General features: G+C 36.0%; 1 protein-coding gene and 1 long non-coding RNA gene across 6 annotated transcripts; both read left to right on the top strand.

The window, feature by feature from the left end:
* Positions 1 to 258: 258 nt before the first annotated feature.
* On the top strand, positions 259 to 20,649 carry LOC132634953 (protein unc-13 homolog). Of its 4 annotated transcripts, XM_060351138.1 has the most exons (26): positions 261 to 580; positions 1,266 to 1,330; positions 2,192 to 2,444; positions 2,597 to 2,663; positions 2,848 to 3,007; positions 4,750 to 4,917; positions 5,702 to 5,776; positions 5,863 to 6,072; positions 6,146 to 6,247; positions 6,949 to 7,179; positions 7,288 to 7,368; positions 10,428 to 10,511; positions 10,587 to 10,772; positions 10,866 to 11,021; positions 12,100 to 12,192; positions 12,606 to 12,677; positions 14,546 to 14,663; positions 15,344 to 15,516; positions 15,913 to 15,997; positions 16,386 to 16,523; positions 18,001 to 18,107; positions 18,276 to 18,353; positions 18,438 to 18,533; positions 18,670 to 18,765; positions 18,868 to 19,051; positions 20,056 to 20,649. In XM_060351138.1, the coding sequence occupies exons 1-26, from the start codon at positions 400 to 402 to the stop codon at positions 20,223 to 20,225; spliced, it is 3,429 nt and encodes a 1,142-aa protein (XP_060207121.1). In that variant the 5' UTR covers positions 261 to 399; the 3' UTR covers positions 20,226 to 20,649. The 4 variants fall into 4 exon arrangements, 3 of the variants coding, with proteins under 3 accessions (XP_060207121.1, XP_060207122.1, XP_060207123.1); XR_009580372.1 differs by lacking the exons at positions 18,868 to 19,051; positions 20,056 to 20,649 and having other exon boundaries at positions 259 to 580; positions 18,442 to 18,533; XM_060351139.1 differs by lacking the exons at positions 261 to 580; positions 1,266 to 1,330 and having other exon boundaries at positions 2,306 to 2,444; positions 2,586 to 2,663.
* A 2,215-nt stretch (positions 20,650 to 22,864) lies between these two features.
* On the top strand, positions 22,865 to 26,526 carry LOC132634952 (uncharacterized). Of its 2 annotated transcripts, XR_009580371.1 has the most exons (3): positions 22,865 to 22,987; positions 24,828 to 24,878; positions 26,174 to 26,526. It is a non-coding gene; the product is annotated as an uncharacterized LOC132634952 (long non-coding RNA). The 2 variants fall into 2 exon arrangements; XR_009580370.1 differs by having other exon boundaries at positions 22,900 to 24,878.
* Positions 26,527 to 26,756: the final 230 nt, after the last annotated feature.

Raw genomic sequence — 26,756 nt, 5'->3', positions numbered from 1 at the left:
TTGTATTTAATATTTTTCTTAATTAAGTGAAAATAGCTAAAAGACACTTATTTTGGTCGGAGGGAGTCTTAACATATTTTTCTACATAAAGGACCGAAAATAGTACATATTTTCGGTTAAATACAACTGAATCATATATTATAATGACCAAAAATAATATTTATCAATAATTTAAGGACCAAAAATGTTATTTACCCAAAAAAGTCATAAAGAAAAAGTGAAAAGAAAAAGGGAAAAAGAGACGTAATAAACTGATCAAAAAGCAGGAGACTATTGTTGTTTCAGCTTTGGTGCCATTTCTTTCGGCTCTTTCCTCGCCGTACACGGTGGCTCTTTTCACCGGCTCAGCCATTTCCCCGGCGGCGGGAAATCAACTCCGTTAAAAAAAATTAAACGGTGATGATGGAGACAAATTCGCTTTTGCAACGTTATCGTAACGATCGTAGGAAGCTTCTAGAATTTCTATTATCATGTGGTTTAATTAAAGAAATTCGTACTCCTTCTGGTCCCACTTTCAACCTTTCTAACATCAATCTCGATGTTATTAGTGCTGATTACGTCCTTCAATGTTTACAATCCGGTACGTTTTTTTCTTCTTCATTTTAGAAATGTCTTTAACAATAAAGCATAATATTATGTTATTACTATTTCCGCTCAAATAAAATAGTACACGCTCCGATTACTTTTATTTGTCACGTTTAGCGTCTCGAGAGTCAAATTTACATGGACTTTGACCATCATTTTAAGATATATATATATCTTTTCATCATGTTAATTTGATAAGAGTTGCAACTTATAGTATTTTTCGTATAGTTTTCAAACATCTAATTTAATTTAGCTCCGAAGATTAGTCAAATTGACTATCAAGAAGCGATACGTGATAAGTAAAAGTGAACAGAGGGAATATTAATTCTGATATGATTTCTTAGCTTTATTTGAAATTCACATATTGAAGAACTACATGAAAGGTGCTAAAAATCACTACTTTTTCCTATAGTTAAAAAATGTTCTACAAGTCTTTGAATAGAAATAGTAATAAAGAAAAACTGTTGGACTTGTCAAATCATAATAATTCTTAAAAAGTTTCTTCATGATAATAATGCTTAAAAAGTTGCTGAAGAAGGAGCATTAATTTAACTTGTGACCTTTTGTGTTGATGGTTTTCTTTGTTCTTCTTTATGGATTGGTTATGCTGCACGTCCTGTGTTATTTGTTTACTAAAGGCTGAAGCTTTGGGTTTCACTGTCATTGTTTTGAATGATTAGGTGGTGTGCTGGATGTTTCTTTAGCAGCTAAGAAGTATCACGATGAACGTCGACATCCAAAAACAGTAAGGGATTTATGGAATTTCCATTTATTTTGTAGAGGGAAGTAACTCAAAGTATTTTCAATAATAATTGTTGCTTTTCTTATTAGTATTTCAAAGCTTTTATTTTTTGGGCACGAGAAGACCTATTAGAAGTCGAAAAGTTTATTCCTGCACCAGTATTGTAGTTGCAGTTACCTCCTGCTTTTGAATTTTGAATTATGCAGGTAAGAATTTGATAAGCTAGTTCTGTATACAGCCAATATACCTATTTATGATCCCTCAACTTTTTATTTTATTTTTCTTTATTCTTTCTTCCATTTAGTTTACCTGTCACTATAGGCAAATTTGTTGAGATCAGATATTAAGCTGCTATTTCACTTACGTTGAAGATAACCATGCTAAAATGATTAAATTAATGTGTTACTTATCAGAGGAAAACAGAGCAAGTTCATGCACACCCACTACCATACTCTTTCTTATGCCCACGTTTGCATGATCAACCTTCTGCCATTTGTCTTTGTTGGATTTTGATAGAAATTGTGTATTAGGGTATGATTCCTAAGCGAAATATATTGATACTTGATCTAGGAAAAATGTCACCTACCCTTGTCTTTTTCTTTTTCCTTTTTTTTTTTTTAAAAAAAAACCTTTTGTCGGATTGAATGCCCAACTAACCTAAATAAGAAACTCCCCCTGACTCTGATATGTGCTGTTTATGTTTATTGTAGATGTGAAAGTATATTTCAATTGTCTTTTAAAGAATAAATCACTGTTTGGGAAAGAAACTGCAAAATGATTTGCTTCATCTCATGGAGAAGTTGCATTTTTGATGTTTCTACATTTGAAATGGACTAAATGTTATTCTTGTAATGCTTCATGTAGATGCAGTTGCACACTGGCGATGCATATTTTCTTGTTACAGATTCAGAATCAGCTGGCTCCCAACCTCAGCGTGTGCCACCTCCAATTATAAAGAACCACTCCAATAATAATGGATCATTCCGTTCTGATTTGACGGATTTCTCTCTTTACGGTGATGATTATGGGGTAAACACTAAAGCTGCAGGAACTGCAGGATCATTTAACATTAATCAAGCTGATCTTTCATCAGCAGGAATACCTGCACTGAAAACAGGTACTGTGTGCTTTTTATCATGATACTAAAAAGACAAATGACGGATGAAGCTGTTTTGCTCCTGTAGCATGTGGACGAATCATTGGTCTATATCCTATCCTTATATATTCAGCCTTGGAGTAAACTGATACAAAGTTTTAGGTTTCCTGAAGAACTACTGGACGATGATTTGCGTGAATCTGCCTATGAAGTATTCCTTGCTTGCATGGTGTGCTCTGGGTAAAAATTCTTAACTATGATTCTCATCATGTATTTGTAGTTGAGCATCAATTTATGATTATTTGAAGCCACTAATGAAAATGCACTAATTACATATTTTTCATTCTGATGGGCATTCATTTTCTTTTGCTTCTTAGCACTACATTCTCTTCCACTCTTGTAAAACTTAAATTCTAACATTTAGGCTTGAGGTTCGCTTGGCTGAGGGTAAAAAGAAAGAGAAGAGTCCTAGATTTCTGGCTGGGCTGAAGAGAAGAGAGAAAAGACATTCACGGTCTCTATCTGGGTCCCTGTCTTTCGATAGAAATTCGGAGCTCATTGAAACTTTCAGGACGCAAATGCAGGCAAGTTATCATTGTCTTTGTTCTTAAATTTTACATATATTGCTGCTGTCATCTACCTTTGCAATTTGAAGCCATGTAAAAAACTTTTCCTGGGTGATTTTCAGGTTAAAAATTTCTGACACACAAAAAAAGAAAAAGAAATATGTTTCTGTTACAGGATGCTTAGCGATGAATGATACAGTTTGCATGAAACTTTGGTGCACCCCTTGGTGCTCTTTGAAGAAGTAATTTTTTTTTTTTTTTGGAGGATGGCCTGGAAGATACTGGACCTGTCCAGGAAATAAGTGATCTTTAGTTCCCTTTCCACCAAGACATATTTGCTCTTTACCCAATTTCTTTTTGTGTGTTGCATGCATGCGTGAAGAACTATAAACAAGCTCCAAATTTTTGCATTTAATAAAGAATCTTGCACTTTGCACAATCACTATGTGCCATCACTTTTGCCCCCAACTGTTAGAGTACAGTTTTACTAGTCTCCATAACTGTATATGAATATAAATATGGATGTGCTAAAGAGATATCATGCTTCATTTATAAGAGAATAATCGATGATTCCTGAAGTCAAGTAGTCTAGCTTTTTTCTCTTTTCAGAACTGAAATCAAGTGGTTTGACTGCGGGTGTCTCGGGGCTAAAGAGGTCTTTGCTAGTCTGCATTGATGAGTTTGAGGTAGCAAGGTGGGAGGGTGATGTTAACGCGTTGAGTCAAAATTTAGTTAACAAGATCTAAGCATGGCAGTCACTATTGAAATCAAGTCCAGAAAATCCATAATACTCAAAAGGCTATAATTAATCTAAATTAGGAATGGAGATTTTCACCTGACTCACGGATACCGTATCTGCATGGTTGTTGTTTTTTTTAAAAGAACAATGGCTGAGGAGAGAAGTGCGGTCGAAATTTGCCCCTTTTAAATTGATCTAGAAAAGGATTATTATATCACATCTTAGACAAAAAGTTCTAAAAAGTTGAAATGTGAAAATTTTCTAAGATGGTTGAGAAGACGTCACATTGGTTAAAAAATAATTATTTTTTATTAGTTCAGACTTTGAACAATAATTAGTATTATCTAATATTATTTTTAATTGTTGGAGAGCAAAAGTTTGGCATTTTGAGATAGGTCAACATTTAGGAAAAACTAAATTAGAAAGTAGGTCAATTAATGCGGGACTGCTGAAGTGTCGATTTATACTTCTATTTATGTAGTCTTGGTAGCCGCCAGCCGGTATGGAAATTACAGCATGGAGTTGATTTGAAAAATAATAGTGGAAGGGGAAAGCAAGGCATTAAATCTTGCTTCCGGCCACGAATAAACTTGTAATATCTGCAGTGTCCGTGGACTATTGGTTAAAGAGTAGAGGATTTTCAGTAGTGGGCGGGTAGGGAGCAAATGATTATAAAAAGCAATCATATTAATGGTAATGAATTAAGCTTCAGACCAGCAATGGGGATATACTGAATCTGATGGTTGATAGCTTAAATCTATCCAGTACTTGTGCAAATAGACTTATCTGCCTTTTGGAATCTCTTCTGTCAACATCCTCCAGTTAAATCTGTCCTATGAGGCGCGTCACCTCAGTACACCTATCTGTAAGTCGTCTAAATAGCCTTATGTGTGAATTTACATCTGATTGATTGACAGTATACTCTTTTTTCTCCTTTCTTTTCGCACTGTTTGTTGTTCACTATTCCTTTTACTTCATGCACCACGAAATTGTTTCATGACTAACATATACAATTCACTAGATCTCAGAAGCAATGGATGCTCTCACGCGGCGAAAGTTGGTACGTTTGGCTTCTGGGAAATCATTTGGACAAATCGATGTTCCTCAAATAGCACTGGGGCTTTTGACTGGCACATTGAAGTCTGAATTTCAGAATGATAAGCAATATATCCAATGGAAGAACAGACAAGTAATAGTAATTCTTGCTTTTTGTTTCATTACAAGCTTTTTCCACTTAAAAGTTTCCTGCTTAAGAGATTCGGGGTCTCATAATTTTAGCTTCAGTGAAAGTCGTCTTTCTATTTTTTTTTTTCACCCACAGTTGGTTAGAATTGTTTTGATTTGGTGGGAGACGAGGCTGGTCCCTCTTTTAGTAGACTCAGCTATGAATATTCATGAAATATTGTGTTGGTATTGGATTGACATGTGCCATTACTGCACTACAAATTGGAGTTTTGGTTTGTGGTGGTACTTTTTAATTGAATCTACTTTTAGGCCAAAGGAGTAACTTAATGGTTAATCTGATAATGTTTGAACATCAATAAAGCAAGTATCTGAAAAAAAGGGTATTTTTAGCATGATGGATCATACAAATTTGATCTTCTTCAGAATGCTACAAGGTACATCTTGCATGTGGCTGATCTCTTTACGTGGCTTGGTCATCGAAATTTTCAGATCCCAAGGTTTTTTGAAATAACTTAGGTGAAATCTGTTTTTTGATTGAATTATTGCCGAGACAAATAGTACATTTCGTTTGAGTGAAATTCAAAAATAAAGAAAAAATGACTGAGCTCCATCAAATTAATAGGCTGAACAAATGGTGGGTTGGGGATGCATATTTCTTATGCAGGATTCATGAATCTTATTACTGATATATTTGTTACTTATAAACCAGTTAGACTTCCAATTAATGTAAATATTTTTCACGACTGTCTGCGTCTAGTTAATCTAACTTCTAGCTGATTTTCTTGTAGGCTAATATTCTTGAAGAACTCTTATCTGCTGAGCAATCAGTTGGAGTTTTTCTTGCAAAGATTAGGAATTTTGAGGTATGTCTGTCTGCAGATCACCTTTTTATTGTTTATCAAATCTGTTCTTCAATTGCAGATTGAGAAGATATTCGATTCTGCTGTAGGAATGGGACATTAAGATGTCTCCCTCTAAATGCAGAGAGGTGCTATTTTCCATTGGAAATATTGCTTCAACATTGTCATCTATGCCTGGAAATTGTGGTGTACAAGGCGAGACATATTACTGGAGTGCTGGTTATCCCTTTAACATGAGATTGTATGAGAAGCTACTCCTTGGTGTATTTGACATTCTGGAAGATGGCAAGCTCATAGAGGTTTCAGATATATCTTTTAACCTTTTATGTTGGTTATTCTGAATGTAGTGTACTTAATGCTTCTCGTGATCAGGAGGCTGATGAAATCCTAAAGCTCATCAAATCAACATGGCCTTTGTTGGGCATTACCCAGCAGTTACATGATGTATTATATGGATGGGTGCTTTTTCAGCAGGTAATTGAGTTTAACCATGTTATTGAATATTAGCCTTCTTATTTTGCAGATTTAATCTAGCATTGTCCCTCACTTGTGATAATTTAGCTACTTGCAGTTTGTTAACAAGGAGTTTCTTTTCTGTGCTTTGCTGGATATTATGATGCATTTAGAATTTACATAGTGCAACATTAATTTCCTTGTAAAGTTATTGTTATTGACCCTAGATAGGAGGGCATGGAGGTCGAGGATTAGGGTAGACGGTTGGTGGGTAGTCGAGTGTTTTCTGCCTTCCCTGTGGAGAGCGGGAATCTAGTCTGGAGCATCTGTTTGTTTCCTTACCAGTATTATTATTTTTATGCTAGCATTATCTTCGATTTTATTACTACTATTGCTTTATTTACTTTGGCTATCTACACTATTTTACTGCCAGTACTTTTCTTTCTTCAATATTTTTTTTTTTGGAACTGGTAATTGTGTTCTTTCTTCAATATTTTCATCATTGCTTTTTACTCTAGCACTTCTTTCAAACCTGTTCTCGAGCCGAGGGTCTATCGGAAACAGCCTCTCTACCCCCTCAAGGGTAGGGGTAAGGTCTGCGTACTCCTCACCCTCCCCAAACCCCACTTGTTGGGACTATACTGGGTATATTGTTGTTCTTGTAAAGTTATTGTTATTATTTGTAGACCTTGGTTTCTGATGCAGTTTCTTCCTAATTGAAGTTTGTTGGTACAGAGGAGGCAATGCTTTTGGAGTATGCAGTTCGTAAAGTGCGGAATATTCCGTCATCTGAAGATGTTGGAAAGAATGAAAAGAAGTATATGGAGAGCCTAGTTTGTTATACTCGCTGCAATGGCTCTGAGATTAGGCTAAATTTGGTGCAGTCTATCCTTTGGTCAATTGGTTTATGGTGTGACAATAAGTTGCAGGATTATCATTGGCATTTTCGTCAGGTTGTTTTCTATGCTTGTATATTATTCTCATCTTCTTTCTCTGATGTGATGTATCTCTTGTTAATGGTGGTCTAATTGTATCTTATGAGAGTTTTCTCCATTTCTCAGAAGCCTTCTCTTTTCAAGGGGGTGTTATCCATGGCATTGGCGGCAGGAAATCAGAAGGTCGATGCGTCTGGAAATATGGAGGTATTTGGGACAAATTTATTTCTATTAAGTGCCTTTTCTGGTAGCGGAAATAAGATAACCAATAATAACAACAACAACATACCCAGTATAATCCCACCTGGTTGGGGTCTGGGGAGGGTAGAGTGTACGCAGACCTTACCTCAACCTTTTGACGGGTAGAAAGGTTGTTTCTGATAGACCCCCAGCTCAAAGAGAGATAAAAAAGCATCATGAATAATAAACTGTAATAGCAGCAAGATAATATGATAAATAATATAGTAAAAGAAGCAATCAAATAGTACTAGCGATAAGAACAAACAATATAAAGCAGTATAAAAGGGATGGTGAAATACTATAGAAAGTAAAATAATTTGATAATCGAAGTACAAGCAACAACAAATAGTGCAAGGAATCAAAAGACAAGGACCTATAAGGATAATACTACAACTATTAGTAATGAAATGATAAGTAAGACAACACTCAACTACTAATATTTACCGGTTTCAAAAAAAAAAAAAAAAAAAGGACAACACTCAACTACTTATTAACCTTCTACCCTAATTTTTGTCCTCCATAATCTCCTATCTAAAGTCATGTCCTCGGTAAGCTGGACATGCGCCATGTCGTGTTGAATCACCTCTCCCCAGTACTTCTTCAGCCTCCCTCTGCCTCTCCTGAAACTGTCCATAGCCAACCTCTCACACCTCCGCGTGGGGTGTCCATACCTCTCCTCTGCACATGTCCGAACCATCTCAGCCTTAATTCCCGCATCTTATCCTCCACCGAAGCCACTCGCACTTTGTCCCGGATATTTTCATTTCTAATCCTATCGCTCCTAGTTTGCCCACACATCCATCGCAACATCCTCATTTTCGCAACTTTCATCTTCTGAACGTGAGAGCTCTTGATTGGCCAACGCTCTGCCCCATACGTCATAATAGGTCTAACCATCACTCTGTAGAACTTGCCTTTAAGTTTTAGTGGCACCTTCTTATCACACAAGACTCCGGATGCGAGTCTTCATTTCATCCTCCTTGCTCCAATACGATGTGTGACATCATCGTAGATATCTCCATTATCTTGGATAATAGACCCAAGATACTTGAAACTCTTTTTCTGTTGACTGACCTGGGTCCCAATTCTCACTTCCACGCTAGCCTCCTGTGTTACGTTACTGAACTTGCACTCTAAGTAAGAATGGGCTAAGAGCTGATCCCTGGTGCAACCTCATCACCACTGGGAAGTGCTCCGAGTCTCCTCCCACAGTCCTAACCCTGGTCTTGGCTCTATCGTACATGTCCTTGATCGCCCTAGTGTACGCCACCGGTACACCTCTACCCTCCAAGCATCTCCATAGAACCATGGACAATATTTGGGAATGCCAGAAGCTTAAACGATAGCAGAAAAGGGAAAAACAAAATCTAGATAAGCATGAAGCCAGTGAATGTGTGATTCTCCAGCACTAGTTCTCAAAGTTTACAACCGAAAAAGACATGACTTGACATCCTTTTTGTTGGCCCCCGGTAAAGAAGCTGCTCAATGAGCATACGACATATGTATCTGGGAATGCCAGAAGCTTAAATGATAGCAGAAAAGGGAAAAAACAAAATCTAGATAAGCATGAAGCCAGCGTATGTATGATTCTCCAGCACTAGTTCTCAAAGTGTACAACCGAAAAAGACACGACTTGACATCCTTTTTGTTGGCATCTATTTCTTTATGTAATTTGACATTTGAGTTAGACAAGAATCTAAAATTGCAATTCGTCCGGAACAAGCTACTTTTAGGAGGGGCTCTTGTTTTCCATATCAACTTCCAAGGCCATATTCTTCTCCTTGCATCATTTTTGTTTCAAGAGTAAGTTATCGCTAGATTTAACTGAAATTTTCCATACTTGCTTCCTTCCCGGAAGAAGCTGTATTCCTTATCTTCAACAAAAGAACACTGTGCTCAATTTTCTTTGTAGTAAGCAGCTCACATTTCCGATCTCCTAACCGTTGAAACTTCTTTTCAGAAGTTTCCATTTTTCTTCAGAGAAGCATCTTGCTACAGTATAAGTGTTGTCAATGACCAGATTATATAAATCTGGTAATATGTCCCTTGAAGCAGTGTTTTACAGTCATTTATCCAGCCAAAGTCTAATTTTTTTTTCCAATTCCAACCTCTAGGCTTGTACATGAGTTAAACTCGTCCCAGCAATTTCTAATTTGCCACCGTATGGCTACTCCTTGGGGAGCTTTTACCAGTTTGATGCCCCAGGGAGATTCCATCCGATGTTCTACATCCACAACTTTTTTCCAAAGTTGTCCCTTCCCATCAGTACACCTGCAATGCCGTTTGAAACCATCAAATGAACTCATACTGTGTGGAATCCAAAAAGTGCACCCAGATTTTAGAACCTATTGGCAATTCTTTCCTGTTAAGACTGGTTATTAAACAAAACTAAATTACTATGGCTCGCCTTATAAAACCCGTATGTCTATAAATAGTACGGGAAAATATTAACAAATTTGACTAAGACTAATTGAGTGGGATTGCTATGATTTTACAGTGAAGGACAGAATCATCTACCTTTTTTGTTAGATAAAAATTTAAAGATTGATCCCCAGCTACACGATTGAAAACAAATAAAAATTATACTTGAGAACATTAAAAATACATCCTCGAAAAGTGTAGACCATAAAAATATAGTGCGCCATTTTCTTCACCTGTGTCCTGCATTACTGCCATTTGTCGCTATAGTGCAGAATCCTCTGCTTTCCCTGACATTTGGTGGCCCTTGAGTAAATAACATTATCTGCTGATCCTGTTCAAGCATATTAACACCGTCTCTAAGAACCATAATGTGATCAACTGTACTTCAGACCCCACTTGTGGGATTACACTGGGAGATTCTTAGTGTCCCTGGGCTTGCCATCTGATCTTAGATTAAAAGTTTGGTTTGAGGAATTTTAGTTGTGAAAGAATTCATTTAGCTTTTATTTTCTTTGTGACTCCTTTAATGCTCTCAAGAATAAATTGGACTTAATTCTTAAGGTTTCCTTAGAATTGTTAAAACGTCTTTCTTCACACTGTTGCAGCTGACGCTCAATGCTTCAAATGAGATCATTGATAGCAAAGTCAGAATGTATGTTGAGAGGTCTGCAGAAGCTGCTTGCAAGAGGGTATGGTATCTAATGGCTCTGCAAATATAGGAGTACCTGATTTTAAAAAAAGTTGACATATTAGCTTGATCTCAGGTTACTGATGCAATAAATACTGGACCAAAAATAGATAAGAAACATCCTTTGGCTTTGCTTGCAAGTGAATTGAAGTCAATTGCTGAGAGACAGCTGACTGTGTACCATCCAGTCCTCAGGCATTGGTGTGCTGAATCTGGAGTAGTTTCAGCTTCGAAATTGCACAGATTTTATGGTGAAAGACTGGTCAGCTTTCAGTGATGGATAATAATCTCCAGCAGCTTTTTGCACACCTTTTTGTGGTCCCTTTCAGTTAAAATTTCTTTTGCTGCTGTGTAGGAGCCATTTCTCAAGAATATATCGTGCCTTTCCGAAGATGTGAAGCAGGTGCTTGCTGCAGCTATTCTGTTGGAGAATTATCTAATTGAGCTCCATTCATCAGAACAAGTAAAAAATGGTGTGCATTCTCCATTGATGTTTGATTTTGAGCGTGAGGTAAATTTGCACCAGAAAGCTATCATATTCCTGAAACTGTGTAACGAGCTTATTCCTCTTCTCGAGCTTTCCTGGCTATGGATGCCACATGTTAATTCCTTCTTTTATGCTTACCTTCTCTGCTTTAGGATGCCCTTAAAGTAGATGAAGTGTTATTGAGTGTTTTTTCTACTCTTTCCGGAAACTTCCTTTAAAATGAAATGGAACATGTATAATTTGTTTCTACTACTTGCTTGAGTTTTTCTGATCATGTGTAGGTGAACATTTTTCAGTCCATAATATTAGTGGAAGTAGTATGTAGCGTTGCAAAAGACGCATCCAGAAGCTAGGCATGCAGGCTATGCACTTTGCCTTGCTTAAGAGGCCAGACACCTTGGCACTAAGACTTGTGGCTTGGCGTCTATGGGGTCTGTCACTAGAAAATAATTTTAGTTGGCAAAATGATATATTAATTGCAAAGGAAATGTTGTGGACGAATATGTTAATGGTTAGTCACCAAATCTAAATTAACAATATTAAACTATACCTTTGTATCTGAAGTAAAAAAAACTATAAAAGGGTTTCTAACTTGATTGATACCTGTTTTACTTAATATTTCAATTATTGCAGTGTTTTCAATTCCCTTGACTATATAATTTTGCTTGTATTTGTAGTTATTCTGCATTACATAGTTATTTTTTTTAATTTTTGCTTCATGCGTATCTTACTTCATTAAAGCTCGCACTTTTACTGGAAATTGTGCTTAAAAAGCACTCACTTCCCTAGCAGAACTTAGCACTTTTCTTTGTGTTCAACAGTTCAAGCACACTGGTAATTTGTGTGGGGTAACATTTTCTACTTATCTTGTGATGAGTTAGAGCAGAACTTGAATTTTCTTCTGTCCTCATGAAATGGTTAAATGATGAGAAGAGACAAAATAATGTTTTGTACACTGTGAACATGTTTAAGAGCACGGATGGTATTGATAAGCAATTATAAATCTCCAGCTGTCTTTTAAGTAGATTCCATTTTAAATATTTTTCACTTTACTAAACTCTAATAAGAGGTATTCTGCTGCTTTCGTTTTCTTGGTTCGCAGATTGGAGAAATTGCAAGGCCAATTATTCTTGATTGGGTGATTGCTCAGCATGCGAGGATACTTGAATGGACTGGACGTGCTGCTGATCTCGAGGTTATCTTTTAAAAGCTTCTAGTTGGTTAATAACATGGTAATAGTGTAGTTCCTAATGTGTAAAGCATATAGTCATGATAATGGTGCTTTCCTGCCTTTGGGCAGAATAATCTAATTGCTGGTTAAACTGTACATTGGTTTTTTCTTTCTTAATCTTATGTCCGATTAGTAATTATGCAAAGATCCATCCCATAAGCAAATATGTATTAGCAATTAAACTGAGCATAGGTGTATCTTTCATCTGAACTTATGCTTAGTCATTGTGCTCATATATCTCTCCTTAGGTAATTATCTTGCTGCTATCTTCTGGGTGGACATAGAAGTTACAATTTTGTTGTTTTTGACCTTTTTTTGTCTTGCTAGCGAATCTGGGATGTCATTTGAACTTTAAAAGTGTCTTGTCTTAATCACAGGACTGGGAACCCCTATCACATCAGCAAAAACAAGCAGCTTCAGCTGTAGAAGTATTTAGAATCATAGAGGAGGTATGGCCCTTAATCATTGATGCTGTCCTTCTCCTTTGATGAATTTTGACTTAACCTTTTGTTTATCTTCTAAATATTATGTGGTGAAGCTACTCTTTGTTGAGCATCTGAATATTTCCTCGGTGCTTCTATATTTGAAATATTCCTTGGATGCTGCGCGGATATATACTTTTTTCTGCTGAACTCGATTCAAACTAATGACGCTTTTCATTTCCAGAAATGCTGGTTGCGGTGGAAATTAATGTATCATTTCTAAAGCTAGCAAAGACTGTTTTTGTTGTTAAACTGCTCTATGGGTGATTTAGCGTTGACTTGAAGGCAACATATTTGGGCTCTTATAGGAACTCTCAGCTAAACAATGTGTTTTGCAAGTTCCTATATTTCCTTGCTTGATGTTATTCCTTTGGGATGTGTATTGTTTGTACAGTTACGTGATCCATGGAACTAGAAGTGGTTTTTTTTTTCCATTTTACAGGCTTACTCCTGCCGCACTTTCTAAAGTTCGATGCAAGAATGACTAAATTTTTGATCAGTTTATGTTCTGAAATTTTCAGTTTATATTTTGAGGCAAAGACATTCTGAGATTCGCTTGAGTTATTAGGCTTTCTGTACTCCGTCTATATCTATATCTGGATTATATGCAAAATCGAATAACAACTCTTCTCCTGCATCCAGGATCCATGTTAAGAGAACTCCCTCTGTAATAGGTTAGTCGAAACACCCTCATATCATCAAATCAAATCCACTTGCTTCTTTTCGATCATTCCATTTCCTTTAATAATTCATTTTCAAATCATTTAGAGTCCTTGGGAAGTAAATAGAACAAAGGTAAAAAGAAAGAGTAGGTTCTATATATTACTCCTTTCTTAACTTTTGATCCATGTTCTGGTCCTCTTTATAGTTAGTTGGTATATAGTCATCCACAAACAGACCGAGCGGAGGAGAGGCTGGGTGGATAAATTCTTATTTCTAATATCTTTTGACAGGCACAAAAATTTTCTAACAAGGGAAAAGGTTATAAAGAAGAGGGCTAGATGTCTTTTAGAAAGAGTTACATTATTGTTGGAGGAAATATCATGAAAGGCCCGTTTCATTTCACCACTTGATGTATAGAAAGTGCAATAATGACTAGACAGTAAAAGACTTTTCTGTGAAGATATATCATGGAGAAGGCACCAAGAAGAATAACGCATGCGCATATAGTAGACTTGAATTCTTTCTGCTAGTTGAACTTGGAATAAAGATTCTTTTTTTTATTGACAAAGTAAGATGTTTCATTAGAAAAGCATCAAGTAGATGCATAATTACAGGGGTGTAATTACAGGTAGGCAAAATACAGAGAGAATTGTAGGCCCCTATTCATTGATTCCTTCTAAAGTTAGATTACTATAATATCCAAAACCTATTCAGTATTAAATACTGGGGACAACATTGTCCAGCAAAAAAGATTAACTAAGCATTTGGCTCTAAGAGCTTGAATGGAATAAGGATTCTTTCATTATCAATTTCTGTTTATATCTTCCTACGCCAATAATGAACTTATATTACAAAATGAAACTTCAGATAAATTAAGCGCATCCAAAACGACTTTTATGTTAGCTAAGTTGTTTTTTTGTCTAGTTTAGTTAGTTACTCCACGTTTTAGCACATGCATGCGTGCTAGTCCGTAAAACTTCGTGCATCTCTATCTTCAAGAGATTACTAGGTCTGTGTGTTTGCAGAGTCTGTATATGTTTTTGCCTATGCTTTAAGATGCACTTGCTGCTCTCCTATATCTTTGAAGTTATTTAAGGTAGATCCTGTTTCTTGGTCACTACACTGTTTGTTTGTCTATTTTCTCTGGATTTCATCTCTGAGTTGATTTGCAGACTGTTGATCAGTTTTTTGAGCTGAGGCTTCCAGTGGATATCACGCACTTGCAGGCTTTACTTTCCATAATCTTTCACACGTTGGATGCCTACTTGCAGAAAGTGGTTAACCAGTTAGGTAGCGTGATTCTTGAAATCCAATTAGTTTTTGTATTCTTTGTCCTTTTCTGCTTCGAGTTATGACCATTCTTGTTTACTGTGCGAGGTTGACACTTCGAGATAGATTCTCTTTTTTTCATGCTTCCAAAATTGTTTACCCAAAAAGTTGGCACTGGTCCTGAGGATGATTGAAATTTTTTTGGGTCTTCATCAATAATTGCATGTGGCATGTGAATGTTGTCGGTCATCTGATTGGTGTATGTGGTTGAATTTATAACTGACTTGAACATAGATAGTTCTCTGGTCTTCTAGACATGTGTACAATCCTTTTAAATCCTTCATAGGAAGTTTTCTTTTTGGTTTTGCATGGACTTATGTTTTGTCCCCAAAATAATGCCTCTTTGCTTTCATCTTCTCTTAGAATTTTCTTTCCTGTTACATAAGGATATTTTGCAGTAGTTGAGTGACTTTAATAATTTAATGATTTCTAGAAGGATGTGTTTAGAGATGATCGGTTAGGTAATTGCTACATTACCTGGATTTGGAGCTTGGCCAGTCAGGAATATCTTTTGTCTTGTTATCCACAGCAAGAAATATTACACTTCTAAGCACGAGATCTTTATGGCCCTTTCAAAGAAAAAGCATATTATTTTCCACAGTTCGTACTTGATATCAATTACAAATTTTTGAATGGTGCAGTTGACAAGCATAATCTTTATCCTCCTGCTCCTCCCTTGACTCGTTACAAGGAGACAGCATTTCCGAGTGCCAAGAAAAAGTTGGTCGAATCTGTGGTTCTTGATATTGCGGTGAATAAGAAGTTGGACGCCTTGACAACTTCCAAACTTTGTGTCAGAATGAACACCCTTCAAGTAAGTGCAAGCCTCTTTTTATTTGATGGTTTTCTAACTTTCAGTTGGTTTATTTACGATGATGATTGATGTTTTAGTTTATTTACGATGATGACTGATGTTGCTATATTCAGTTTTATTTTGCCATGCATCAGGTGTTTATATTTTGCTTTTAGAGTGTCTCACATTGGTTGAGAATATTTGATTTTGTCTTCTTCTATACTGTCATTGATTCCCTAGTTTGAGTGCTTAGCTTTTCTCTTTTAACTTATAACTGTGGAAGACCCATTTCTCCAAATTTACTTGAGATATCATGTTTGGTGCTTCATTTCCTTGCTTTTGGTTGGTTTACTGCAACACTATTTAGTCACAGAAACTACAATTTTTCCTGATGACAGTGATACCTTCTTCATGCAGTATATGCAGAAAAAGATTTCCACCCTTGAGGATGGTATTAGGGAGTCGTGGTCAGCTGTTAGAGTTATTAAAGATCAGACACGCCGTAAGTTCTGCATCTTATCTTTTACAAAGTATAGTTTACTATTATTTGAAAGCAGTCCTATTCTCTCTGCCATATTCTTCAGAGACGTTGTAATTAGTTTCTTACTGTATTATTGAAGGATATCTTATAAGTTATACCAAGTCATTTGAAAATTAACCATGACATTAACATGAATGGTTAGAAAGTTATCTCAACCTTTCAGAGGTTTCATAGAAACGCTGAGGTTAAGAGGTTTATTCTGTCTGATATATTTTCTTCGTGCAAGGAAATTCAAATTTCAGTTTTAAGCTTGATACAGTTATTGAATTAGATGAGTTGAGGAATCATCTGAAGATTATCTACCTTTTAATAGTAATTTTACTGATGTCCGTTCTTGTTACCTTCACAGCTGATGAGGATTCTCATTGGACTTCGAATGGGATTTTGGAAATGTGTAGTGAGTCAGTTGATGAGCTTTTTGTTGCCACCTTTGACTGCATCCGAGATAGCGCTGCTGATGCTATCAGGAGAACTTGTGAGTTAGTGGGTAAGTAAACTATCCTGGTTTTATTTAGTGGTAGTGGAATTATACTTGGTATACAGTGTGGAACAGCATATTTGCATCTCTCAATAAATATGACGATGTAAGTCCTAGTTTGGTCGCTGTTCAAAGAATCCTAATTTGGTCTTGTTATTGTCTAACAAGAGTTATCCTTACTTAGCATTTGATTTCTGCAATGGTAGATGCTGATTAAATATCGTTCAGTAAATGTTATTGTATTATTTATCCCAAAAAGAAACTAATACAAAGGTTGTTTTATCACCTTATCAGTCAGTGAAACTTATTTGCTTGCTTCTATTTTGATCTGGAGTCTAGGAAATCTCTTTCTTCTGGGGACCATCAGAGACACACTCCCATGTATCTCTCTTTCAAGTCATGAGGACCTTTCAGTTGAAACATAGGTTGAAGTTATGGCACAAGCTTATCTTGGTTTTATTAACAAATAACTTTGCCATACAAGTGGGACCTATGAAGTATTCGTCGTCATCAAATTTTACTGTGAATCTTTGAAAACTAGGGATAAGGTTGCTGGAGCCTAACAAGGTGTCTAATACTTAGGAATCTCCTTGGACATAAAGTGTCCTAACGGTGTTGAATTTTTGAATGTGGGAGCCCCTTGCAGTATTAGGGAATGCACCTTCTCAAAGTTCTTCAAAGCATTTATCATGCTAGTGCATAAACCATTTTTAAATTTAGTTACGTATTCATTTTTTAAATTTATCCATGTATTTGATGTTTTTCTCTCAAGAAAATGCTGTTATCTTCTTAATATTCTGCTGGCTACCGAAAGCCTTTAGTGGTGCTGTTGGAAGGCATTCTTGGGCATATGCTTTATAAAGTGCTTGCGCAAATTGAATTGATGGGATGTCCTTGATGGTTTCGTGACTTCTGGTAGTTGAAATGTTGGACTGCCCAATTGCTACACAGAGTGATTGTTACAATTTGCTTCTTGAGTGTGCTTTAGTTCTTTTGTTTACCATTCATTTTGCTTTTCTTTCATTACTGCTGTTCTGTTAACAATTCGAAAAAAAAAATTAGAGTACTGCTGTTCTGTTAAATCTTTAATGCCACCATTAGTATGTTCGAATGGTCATTTGTTTATAAAATGGCCCAATAGGCATCTTGCACACATGTGGAATCACTTAAAGCCTATGTTTTGTACATCAACTTAAATTCGTGAAAGCTTGTTTCTAAAGAGATAGTTTCATGTGTGCATTCAACTTGAAAATCAATAGAGCTGACATCTCTCACTGTTTACTTAATTTGCTAGATAGACGTTCTTGGTGTCCTCTAAAGCTCTTTAATGGCTTTGCCCCCATTTTTTTCATCATAATAATAACTGTTGGTGCTACTTTTGACCAATTATTTTTTTCTTGAATTTGATGGTAGTGTATAATTTGCTTTCTGAGATTTGGCTCTTTTGCAAAGTCTTTATCCTAAGCTATTCATATGTGATTTCTAGGAGCTAGAGTTGTGTTTTGGGACATGAGAGAACCATTCATATTCAATTTATATCACGGTGGTGTTGAAGCTGCACGACTGGAGACTATACTTCCACAGTTTGATAGAGTAAGACATTCAATATTTCACTCTACAGTCTACTCCCTAGTCCCTCCTCCTTTGTATCCCTAAATACAGGAAAGAAAGATAAAGGGATTGCATATTCTCTTTCAATGCCTGGTTTAAAAGTTGGATCTTTCCAGGATAACTTTATTCATTACATTTTTTGTTTTCTAGGTCCTCAATAATGTTTGTGCTCTGATTGATGACACCCTCAGAGACATTGTGGTGAAAAGTATTTTTAAGGCATCGCTGGTACATTCTTACAATCTCATTCTCATGAATTTTTCTATTATGATTCCATTTGTCCAGTTCTGACTCTCCGATTTCACTGGATAGGAAGGTTTTGCTTGGGTGTTATTAGATGGAGGTCCTTCACGCGCATTTTCAGATTTTGATGTTGTCATGATGGAAGATGACCTCATTATATTAAAAGTAAGTATTCTCTCCATATATTGCCTACATGGATCTTTTGTTTCCATTTTGTTCAGCTTTTAAGTAAATCTGTATTAGTTATAAGAGATACTCAGTGACTATTTGAGAAACAAAATATGTTTCTTTCACTTTCTAGGATTTGTTTGTTGCTGACGGAGAAGGACTTCCCCGATCGCTAGTTGAAGAAGAAGCAAGATTCGCTCATCAAATCCTCAGTTTATTTTCCCTCCGGGTTTGTTAAGAACTGATTAAAGCTTTTGACTCTTTTATCTGTTTGTATATGCATGCAGATGCATACTGTGGCACCTATTTGATTATTTGGTTATCATAGCAGGCTGAATCGGTGATCCAATTGTTGATGACTTCTAGTGAACACAGTTCAGTAGGACTTGAAGCACATAAATATGGCCACAGACATCTGGGAGATGCACACACCTTGATACGCGTTTTATGTCACAAGAAGGAGCGAGAAGCTTCAAAATTCTTGAAGCGGCATTATCACCTCCCAGCATCTTCAGGTGCCCTTTTGAATCCCACCAGTTTGTTATGGTTTTCCAAAATGCCAATATGAGGCTTTGAGTGATTGAAGTTCTTTATTATTATTGTTAATCAACGGATTATGGACTTGGTTAACATACTGCAGTCAAACCGAGGATTGATAGTAGTAATTAGTGTGTTTGAATTTCCATTTCCTTGTATTAGCTCATATCTGGCTTTCCTACCCACTTTCAATGTTTATTTCGTAACTTTTTGAAAATTAGGTACCATTGAAGTAGATTTTTATTACAGTATCTGATCCTTTGGTACCTTGAAAATTAGCACGATTGGGCATTAAATACTCTTTCGGTATTTGCAAATATAACTAATTTACTTCCATATTTGCAAACTAGTTTGGCTGTAGTATTTGCAAACTAAACTTTACAATTGGAACTTCAAGTGAAATATTGAGACACCGGTTTAAAGGTGTATTTTGATTGAAGTACTAGTTTCCACTCAGAAATCTTCAGCTTTCATAAATTTTTTCTACCAAAAGAAATATATATCCAAGCATGCATACCCCGCTTGGCCATAAACAATATTTCGTTACTTGCAATTACTGAAGTTTAGTATTTGCAAATATTGGTTTGGCCCTCACTATTTTTAGATATTTAACTTCAGTATTTCAAATACTGGTGAAATGTTGGAAGACTTATTTTGAGGAGTATTTTAAGTGAACAATGGCTTTTGTTTGCAAATTTTCAACTTTTTCCAAGTGAAATTCAATGTACAAATACAAACGAATTAAATACACTTCTTTTTGACTTCAGCCTAATATTGTCCGAAGCCTACTAAAAGCTAATGAAAATCATCTGCTCAGAGTCAGACTTGCATTTTGTAATTTCAGTTCAACAACTATTTGAAATTATAGGTTCATTTGTGCCCTATACTGTTGTAATGATCACATGCTTTTTCTTGGAAAATTGACACAAATCTGTGTGGTTAAGTGTTTTCTGCTGCTGAAGTCCGATTTCTTTGAGTGCAGTGTACGACGAGGCTGCAGCTGAAGACGCCTCTATGAAGTCGCCACTTATGGCTGATCTCATTAAAAGGAGTGCTTCATTTCGTTGGTCTGATAAAGGCAGTAGCAGTTTCAGATCTTTCAAGAAGAAACTTCAGGAAGCAACATCAGATTTCAGGCATGTGGGGTGGTGATGATGGCCGGCTTCCTAATATTGTTGCCCGTTGAAGGTACCTGTTAGTTGTTTGTAGGCATTTAACCCCAAATCCTTTCTGGCTCCTTATTGAGGGTCCACCTGATGGCTGGTTCTACACACAAAGTTGTCGAGACGCTGAGCACAAAGTTTGCATAGATGCAAACTGCATTCAAATGAGAGCTGAGAGAGCACTCCATTTGGGAGTATGCTCAGAAAATTTTGTCATGTTTGCTTTTAATTGTGAAGTTGAAGATCAATGTTATGGACTCTGGGGGTCAAAAATAGAAGTGAAAGAAACATTCCCAGTTTATATTATGTCTACATCTCATGCCTAAGAAATGAACATTGTGGCAAATCATGTGTGCCTGTCCTTACTCTGCACATTATTGAAATTTGACATGTTCTTTTCTGTTCCACCACAACCTGCTCGAGTAGTCTCTCTTTGCCACTTTCCGTGCTTCAAATTTTCTCGAATTGTTGCAGGATTGCTCCTACTTTTTTTTAAGTACTGACGCTTATAATGAAAGATGGTTCTGAAAGATTTTGTCCTAACAATTTTGTAGAGGGGGAATCTCCTTCTAGCTGGATGATACAAAATGACGATATTCCTCAATCCTGACCCTTACAGACTCACTTGGGGCTGATGATTGAATGTCATTCCTGCATGCATTTAATTTTTTTTTTTACATTGTCAGTGTATATATAGAAGTTAATACTCATAACAGAAATGCTTATACGTATCTCGGACTTTAAAATTTAGTACATTGACGTTGCCTTACTTGATAACATCCTTAAGTCAAACAAGGTTTGGGCTATAGACAATTACATGCATTTTTCCTTCTTCAACAATACATTAGTATGCTCAAGATTTAAGCATCTATTAGTCTTGTGCATTGGATCAAAACACTCCAACTCAGATTTATTTTCTGGCATCATCAATAATTCCCCATTACTCAAGTATTTAACCATTCGAAAGTCGAAACTTGCCATTAGGTCCCATACTCTTGGCAATGCCACCAATATAAACAACATATTCTTTACTCCTAACATTTACCCACACCATTTTCCTTCCTTACCCATACATTAAAGACGTGTCGATGCTCTTATATCACAACGTGAGACAATCTTTTAACATTCCAACATTAATATGATACGTTAAACCATTTTGGTACTTTCCATATTCAATTGGAAATAGAATATTTCCAATTTTTTCTTTTTCAAAACAACAAAAATATATGTAATCATAGCTTCCCCAGTAAAGAGCTCCATTTAGGGAATGTGCTACTTGACTTTTGAGGATAAAATGGTGCAGCCTCAATTCCTCTCCAAGAATTGGAACCAAGTTCATGTCTATGAGGATGACATCTGGCAGCTGAAGAAACCATCTTTCGGACATTGTTGTACAAATCTAAGGTGATGGGAGAGATGACAATCGACAGATAACTGATAAATAGAATTCCGGACTGAATTCTCACCTTGTTGTAGCTTCTTGGTAGGATGAACGTTCAAGATCTGAAGACAGCATTTTCCTTTGAAGAAATCAGCTGTCAATAATATTAGGTTGCATTTTTCCCCCTAGGGACATATGTAGATACATAAGAGTGTGGTGGTTGGGTGTGGGGGGTTGCATATTTGTAATAGGGTACTGTAGTTAGAGAAGGCAAAATTCTCGTGGAAATGGAAAGGTAGATCATGTAAAAGGTTGTGTTACTCTAATAGAATGTGCACTCCATAAGAAACTCTTTTTTGTTTTAATGGGTAACTCCGTAACAAACTCTTATTCATGCACCTACTAGGAATTTTTTTCATTTTGTATCAACAGCGTGAGACACAAAATAATTTTTTTTATTGCATTGAGGACAATTTATTGTAATATTATAAGTCTTTTGAATAGTTTCAATAAATTGGAAATTAAAAGAAAATAGTGAAAAGTGAACACCATAAGTCTTAGAAAAGGCAAATAAGTTGATATTACTGAAAATAACAAGTTACAAAAGAAAGACAAATTTTAATTTAGTTAGACTTTAATTGAAATTGATTTCAATATAACAGTAAGTTAATATATCTTGCTTCATACTAAAAGGCATCAAATTATTTTTTGCTTCTATTTGTAAAACATCAGTTCCACCTACTTAGCTTATCTAGAATAGACGGTATGCTTTTGAAAAATATTATTTTGACATTTTTATAAGCACATTTTGATGCCTTGTAGTATGAAGCAAGATAACTTACCGTTATATTTCAATGAATGTTAACTAAATTAATATTTGTCCTCTTTTGTAACTTGTTATTTTCAATAATGTTAAACTTTTTTGCCTTCCTTTAAACTTATAATTTTTCAATATTTCCTTTAATTTTCAATCTATTGAAACTATTCTTAAAGAGTCTTATATTATTACATTAAATTGCTCTAGATACAATAAGAAACTTTATCTCGTGTCTCATACAACTGACACAAAATAAGAAATTTCGTAGTTTCACAATAAAAGACAATCCTCTTACAGTATTTTTGCGATTAAAACATAATGAATTTGTAGGTGCATGTATAGAAGTTTGTTATGGAGTGCACATTCTTTTCATGATGTACTTTTCCATTCACGAGATCTTTGCCTTATAACTACACCCTATAACTTATGTCCCTGGAGAAAAATATTGCAACCTAATATTATTGACAATTGATTTCTTCAAAGAAAAAAATCATCTTAAGTTCTTGAATGTTCATCCTACCAATTAATTAGAAGCTACAATAAGACAACCAAGGTGAGAACTTAGTCCATATCTTTACTTACGAGTTATCTATCTCGATCACCTTCTCTCCCATTACTTTAAAATGTGTACAATAATGTCCGAGTAACGTTTTTTTCAGCTGCCAGATGTCATCCTTATAGACATTCTATCAAGACTACCCTTGAGATCAATTTGCTTTTGCAAGTGTGTTTGCAAATCCCTTCTTTATCTTATAACCTCAAAAAATCAATAATTATGTAGGTTACACCTTTCAAGATCACACCCTCAAGAGCTCATTTTCCAATTCCATGACAAATTTATAGCTTCTAACACCCTCCACCTCATCAATGACCAAAAACTCATAATCCTCCCCCTAGCAATTAAAGATTTACAGCTAATTAAAACCAAGTTTTTTGTTTATTCTAATAATATTATTAAGAACTCTTGTTGTGGATTGCTCTATTTGATTGACATCTTAGGTATAAGGCCTAGCATTGTTACTACTCCTATCAATGGTGAGTATATTGTTCTTCCTAGAGATACCAAATGTTATATCTCGCATTTTCGCATGTTCGGAAAATCTGAAATAATTGTGACTTGTAAGAATTAAGGCCATAATTTGATTTTTATTTAATGTATGTGTGTTGACCATGAAATTTGTTGATGTGGGAACATGGAGGAAGGTCAAGGGCAAAATGGGAATTCTAGAAACTAGTTTCGGAAATTTTAAAATAAGACCCGCAACAATTTGGGCCTAAATGAAATGAAAAATAAAAATAAAAAAAAGGGCCCAATTCATTAGGCATTGGCCGGCCATGTGGAGGAAAAGAGGGGCCCAAGCCCATAAGATTTTAAAAGCCTTGTATTATAAAGGAAAGGGGACTAGTCTTCTTCAACATAGTAGAAGTTTCAAGAACAAGAGAGAGAGAGCAAGAACCAAGAGGGGTTCGGCCAACCTACAAAACAATAAATAAATTGTGGAGCTCAAATATTTGGTTCAAACTCATCTCTTTTGAATTTCTATTAAGTTGGAAACCCTCTTCAATGTGATACAAATTTGGAGGCAAGAAAGTACTTTTTTTACAAAGAGGAGAATTTGGAAAAGATAAGAATTCTACTCTTTTTGGCTTGGAAGAATTTTATATATATGTTGTAGTATGTGGGAATGAATGTAGAGTATGAAAATTTTGTGTCATGGGTATGTGTGTGTGTGGCCGAAAATGGGTATTGATGAAGAGGAATGATCAAATTTTATTTACTATGTTAATTGTGTTGTAATGGCCTTTTAATGCAAATGGAAGAATTCTAGTTCTAGTTGGCATGAAAAATTTGTTGTTAAGTTGTTGTCGGAAAGTATGTGATGTTATTATAGATTATGTAATTATGGGAATGAAATTGTTAAAGTGCAAATTTTGGTTGTTGTTGATGAAATTGGGAGATGAAAAAAATTGTGTGTTGTGAATGTTGTGTCGAAGGTTGGAGATTTCGGATGAATTCTAGTCTTGGTGGAATTTTTGTATATTTTGTAGAATGGTATGAAATGCATTGAAATGCTTTTGAATGATCTTGAATTGGTAGTGGACATGTAAGAATCGATATCGGCTTGAAAATTCGTGATTGAATTGAATGTTGATGGATTATGTTGGAAAGGAGGTTACTAATGTGGAATGCGTTTTAAATTGGTTTTTGATGTTATTGGTTTGGTTGTTGGTATTGTTGGTATGGTTGTTGATGAATTTGGCCGAGTTTAATTCTCGGGGATGTTGAATTTACAGGGGAGGTGCTGCCGAAATTTCGGTAGACAAATACTAATTAGAATTAAAAATTCTAAGTACTTGTAGCTAATATTTGGTAATCGATAATGTTATTGTAGATCTTGGAGAGCCCGAGACTTGATTCGGGAATTGATTAGCGAGCGATCGAGGTATGTAAAGTCTACCGTTCCTTCTTTTTGGCATGATCCCTTTTGGAATAAACAATACGTATATGTATGCTTATAGAGAAAATCCTATTCTTAGAGCCACTAGGTTGGCTAACATCTTTGACCTCCATAGGCTATTCCATATGGCGGGATACATATTCTATGATGTTCAAAGATTCTATTTGTAATGTCCCGAATGTTGTTCGAAAGAAAAACGAGAAGATTAAAGCCTTTGATGAATATTTCGATATGACAATATGGTCTTAAAGTCCCCATTTGATTTGATCCATAATGTTATCCGCAAGTTTCCTAGTATGAATATGTGATCCATAATGTTATCCGCAAGGTTCCTAGTATGAATATATGATCCATAATTTTATCCGCAAGTTTCCTAATATGAATATGTGATCCATAATGATGTTCGAAAGTCTTCTAATATGAATGATACTTAAATTTCCAAGTATGACTTATGAAATATTCTCGGCTCCAAAGATTCTAGTTAGTATACTTCCGAATGATGTTCGAAAAAGATTTGATATGGCTAAAGTTTGGATACATATATTTTGATACATACATATGATCTTAAAGGCTCCATTTGATTTGCTCCATAGAAATGGTTGAAAGTTTCCCTAATATGAATGTCACTTGAAATTCCGAAAAGAGCTTCTGAAATGCTTTTAGAAAGTTCCGTACTTCAAAAGTTGTAACTTTCGTATACTAACTCCGATTGACCCGAAACTGATTTCCGAGCCTTCGGATGTCGTACATATATTTGTTCATTGAGTTTTGAAAATAATTTATTTATTTATATGCATATGGTTTCTGCACTACTCCGCTCGTGCCTACTACTATGACATCGTTCGCCGGTTGCCGGGCCGGTTTTGTGATCGTGCGTACTATGTTATATTCGGGAGTATGATGTGTTACGGTTCCCGAGGCCTCGCCATAGGGTCGGATTCCGCTTATATACGGCGTTATGATGTGATATGACATATGATATGTTATGATATTGTGATATGATATGATGATACGATATGTTCGGGGATTGTACGGAGATTTGAATCCTTCTGGAGTATGATGTGTTGTGGCGCCAGCGTCGGAGTGGCGACCACGTTCCTGAGCCTTATGCATGATTTTTATTTGCATTACTTATGTTTTTAAAATATACTGGTTCTGTAACCGTTTTCCATACTCTTTATTTCAGTTCTGATTTGGATTACTGTACCTCATGCTTTACATACTCAGTACATATTTCGTACTGACCCCCTTTCTTCGGGGGCTACGTTTCATGCCCGCAGGTACGGACGTTTGTTCTGGTGACCCGCCAGTGTAGGATACATTCTGCTACTTTGGAGTGCTCTTTTGACTCGGAGCCCATACTTTTGGTAAAGACCTTTCATGGTATATGTCTCTGTATATATGTATGACTATCTGGGGTAAGGCGGGGCCCTGTCCCGTCATATGTTTCTGTTATGTTTTGTAGAGGCCTGTAGTCATATATGTGGGTCATGTTTGTTCGTTTGTGATTATGATCTGCGTCTTAATGCGGCCCCGTTTACTATTATGGCCAAAACGGCCCATTTGTCTGTATATGTGTATATATCTGGCGATGTGTATTCCGCCAATCTATTGGATTTGGATATGATGTTTCTGTACGGGCGACCGCTTAAGATGATATTTGTTTTCAGTATTTGCTTAAAATGACGTATGTTACGTTTGAATGAATTTTGATATGTCAATCTGGTACGTAAGTCTGTTTGGGTGTCCAAGTAGGGCACCAGTCGCGGCCCACGGGGCTGGGTCGTGACAGAAGTGGTATCAGAGCGGTTTGTCCTCGGAATGTCTACAGGCCGTGTCTAGTAGAGTCTTGTTTATCGGTGT

The sequence above is a fragment of the Lycium barbarum genome, chromosome 4, assembly GCF_019175385.1.
Source record: "Lycium barbarum isolate Lr01 chromosome 4, ASM1917538v2, whole genome shotgun sequence".
Classification (NCBI taxonomy): domain Eukaryota; kingdom Viridiplantae; phylum Streptophyta; class Magnoliopsida; order Solanales; family Solanaceae; genus Lycium; species Lycium barbarum.
This window is presented reverse-complemented; position numbering and strand designations above follow the sequence as displayed.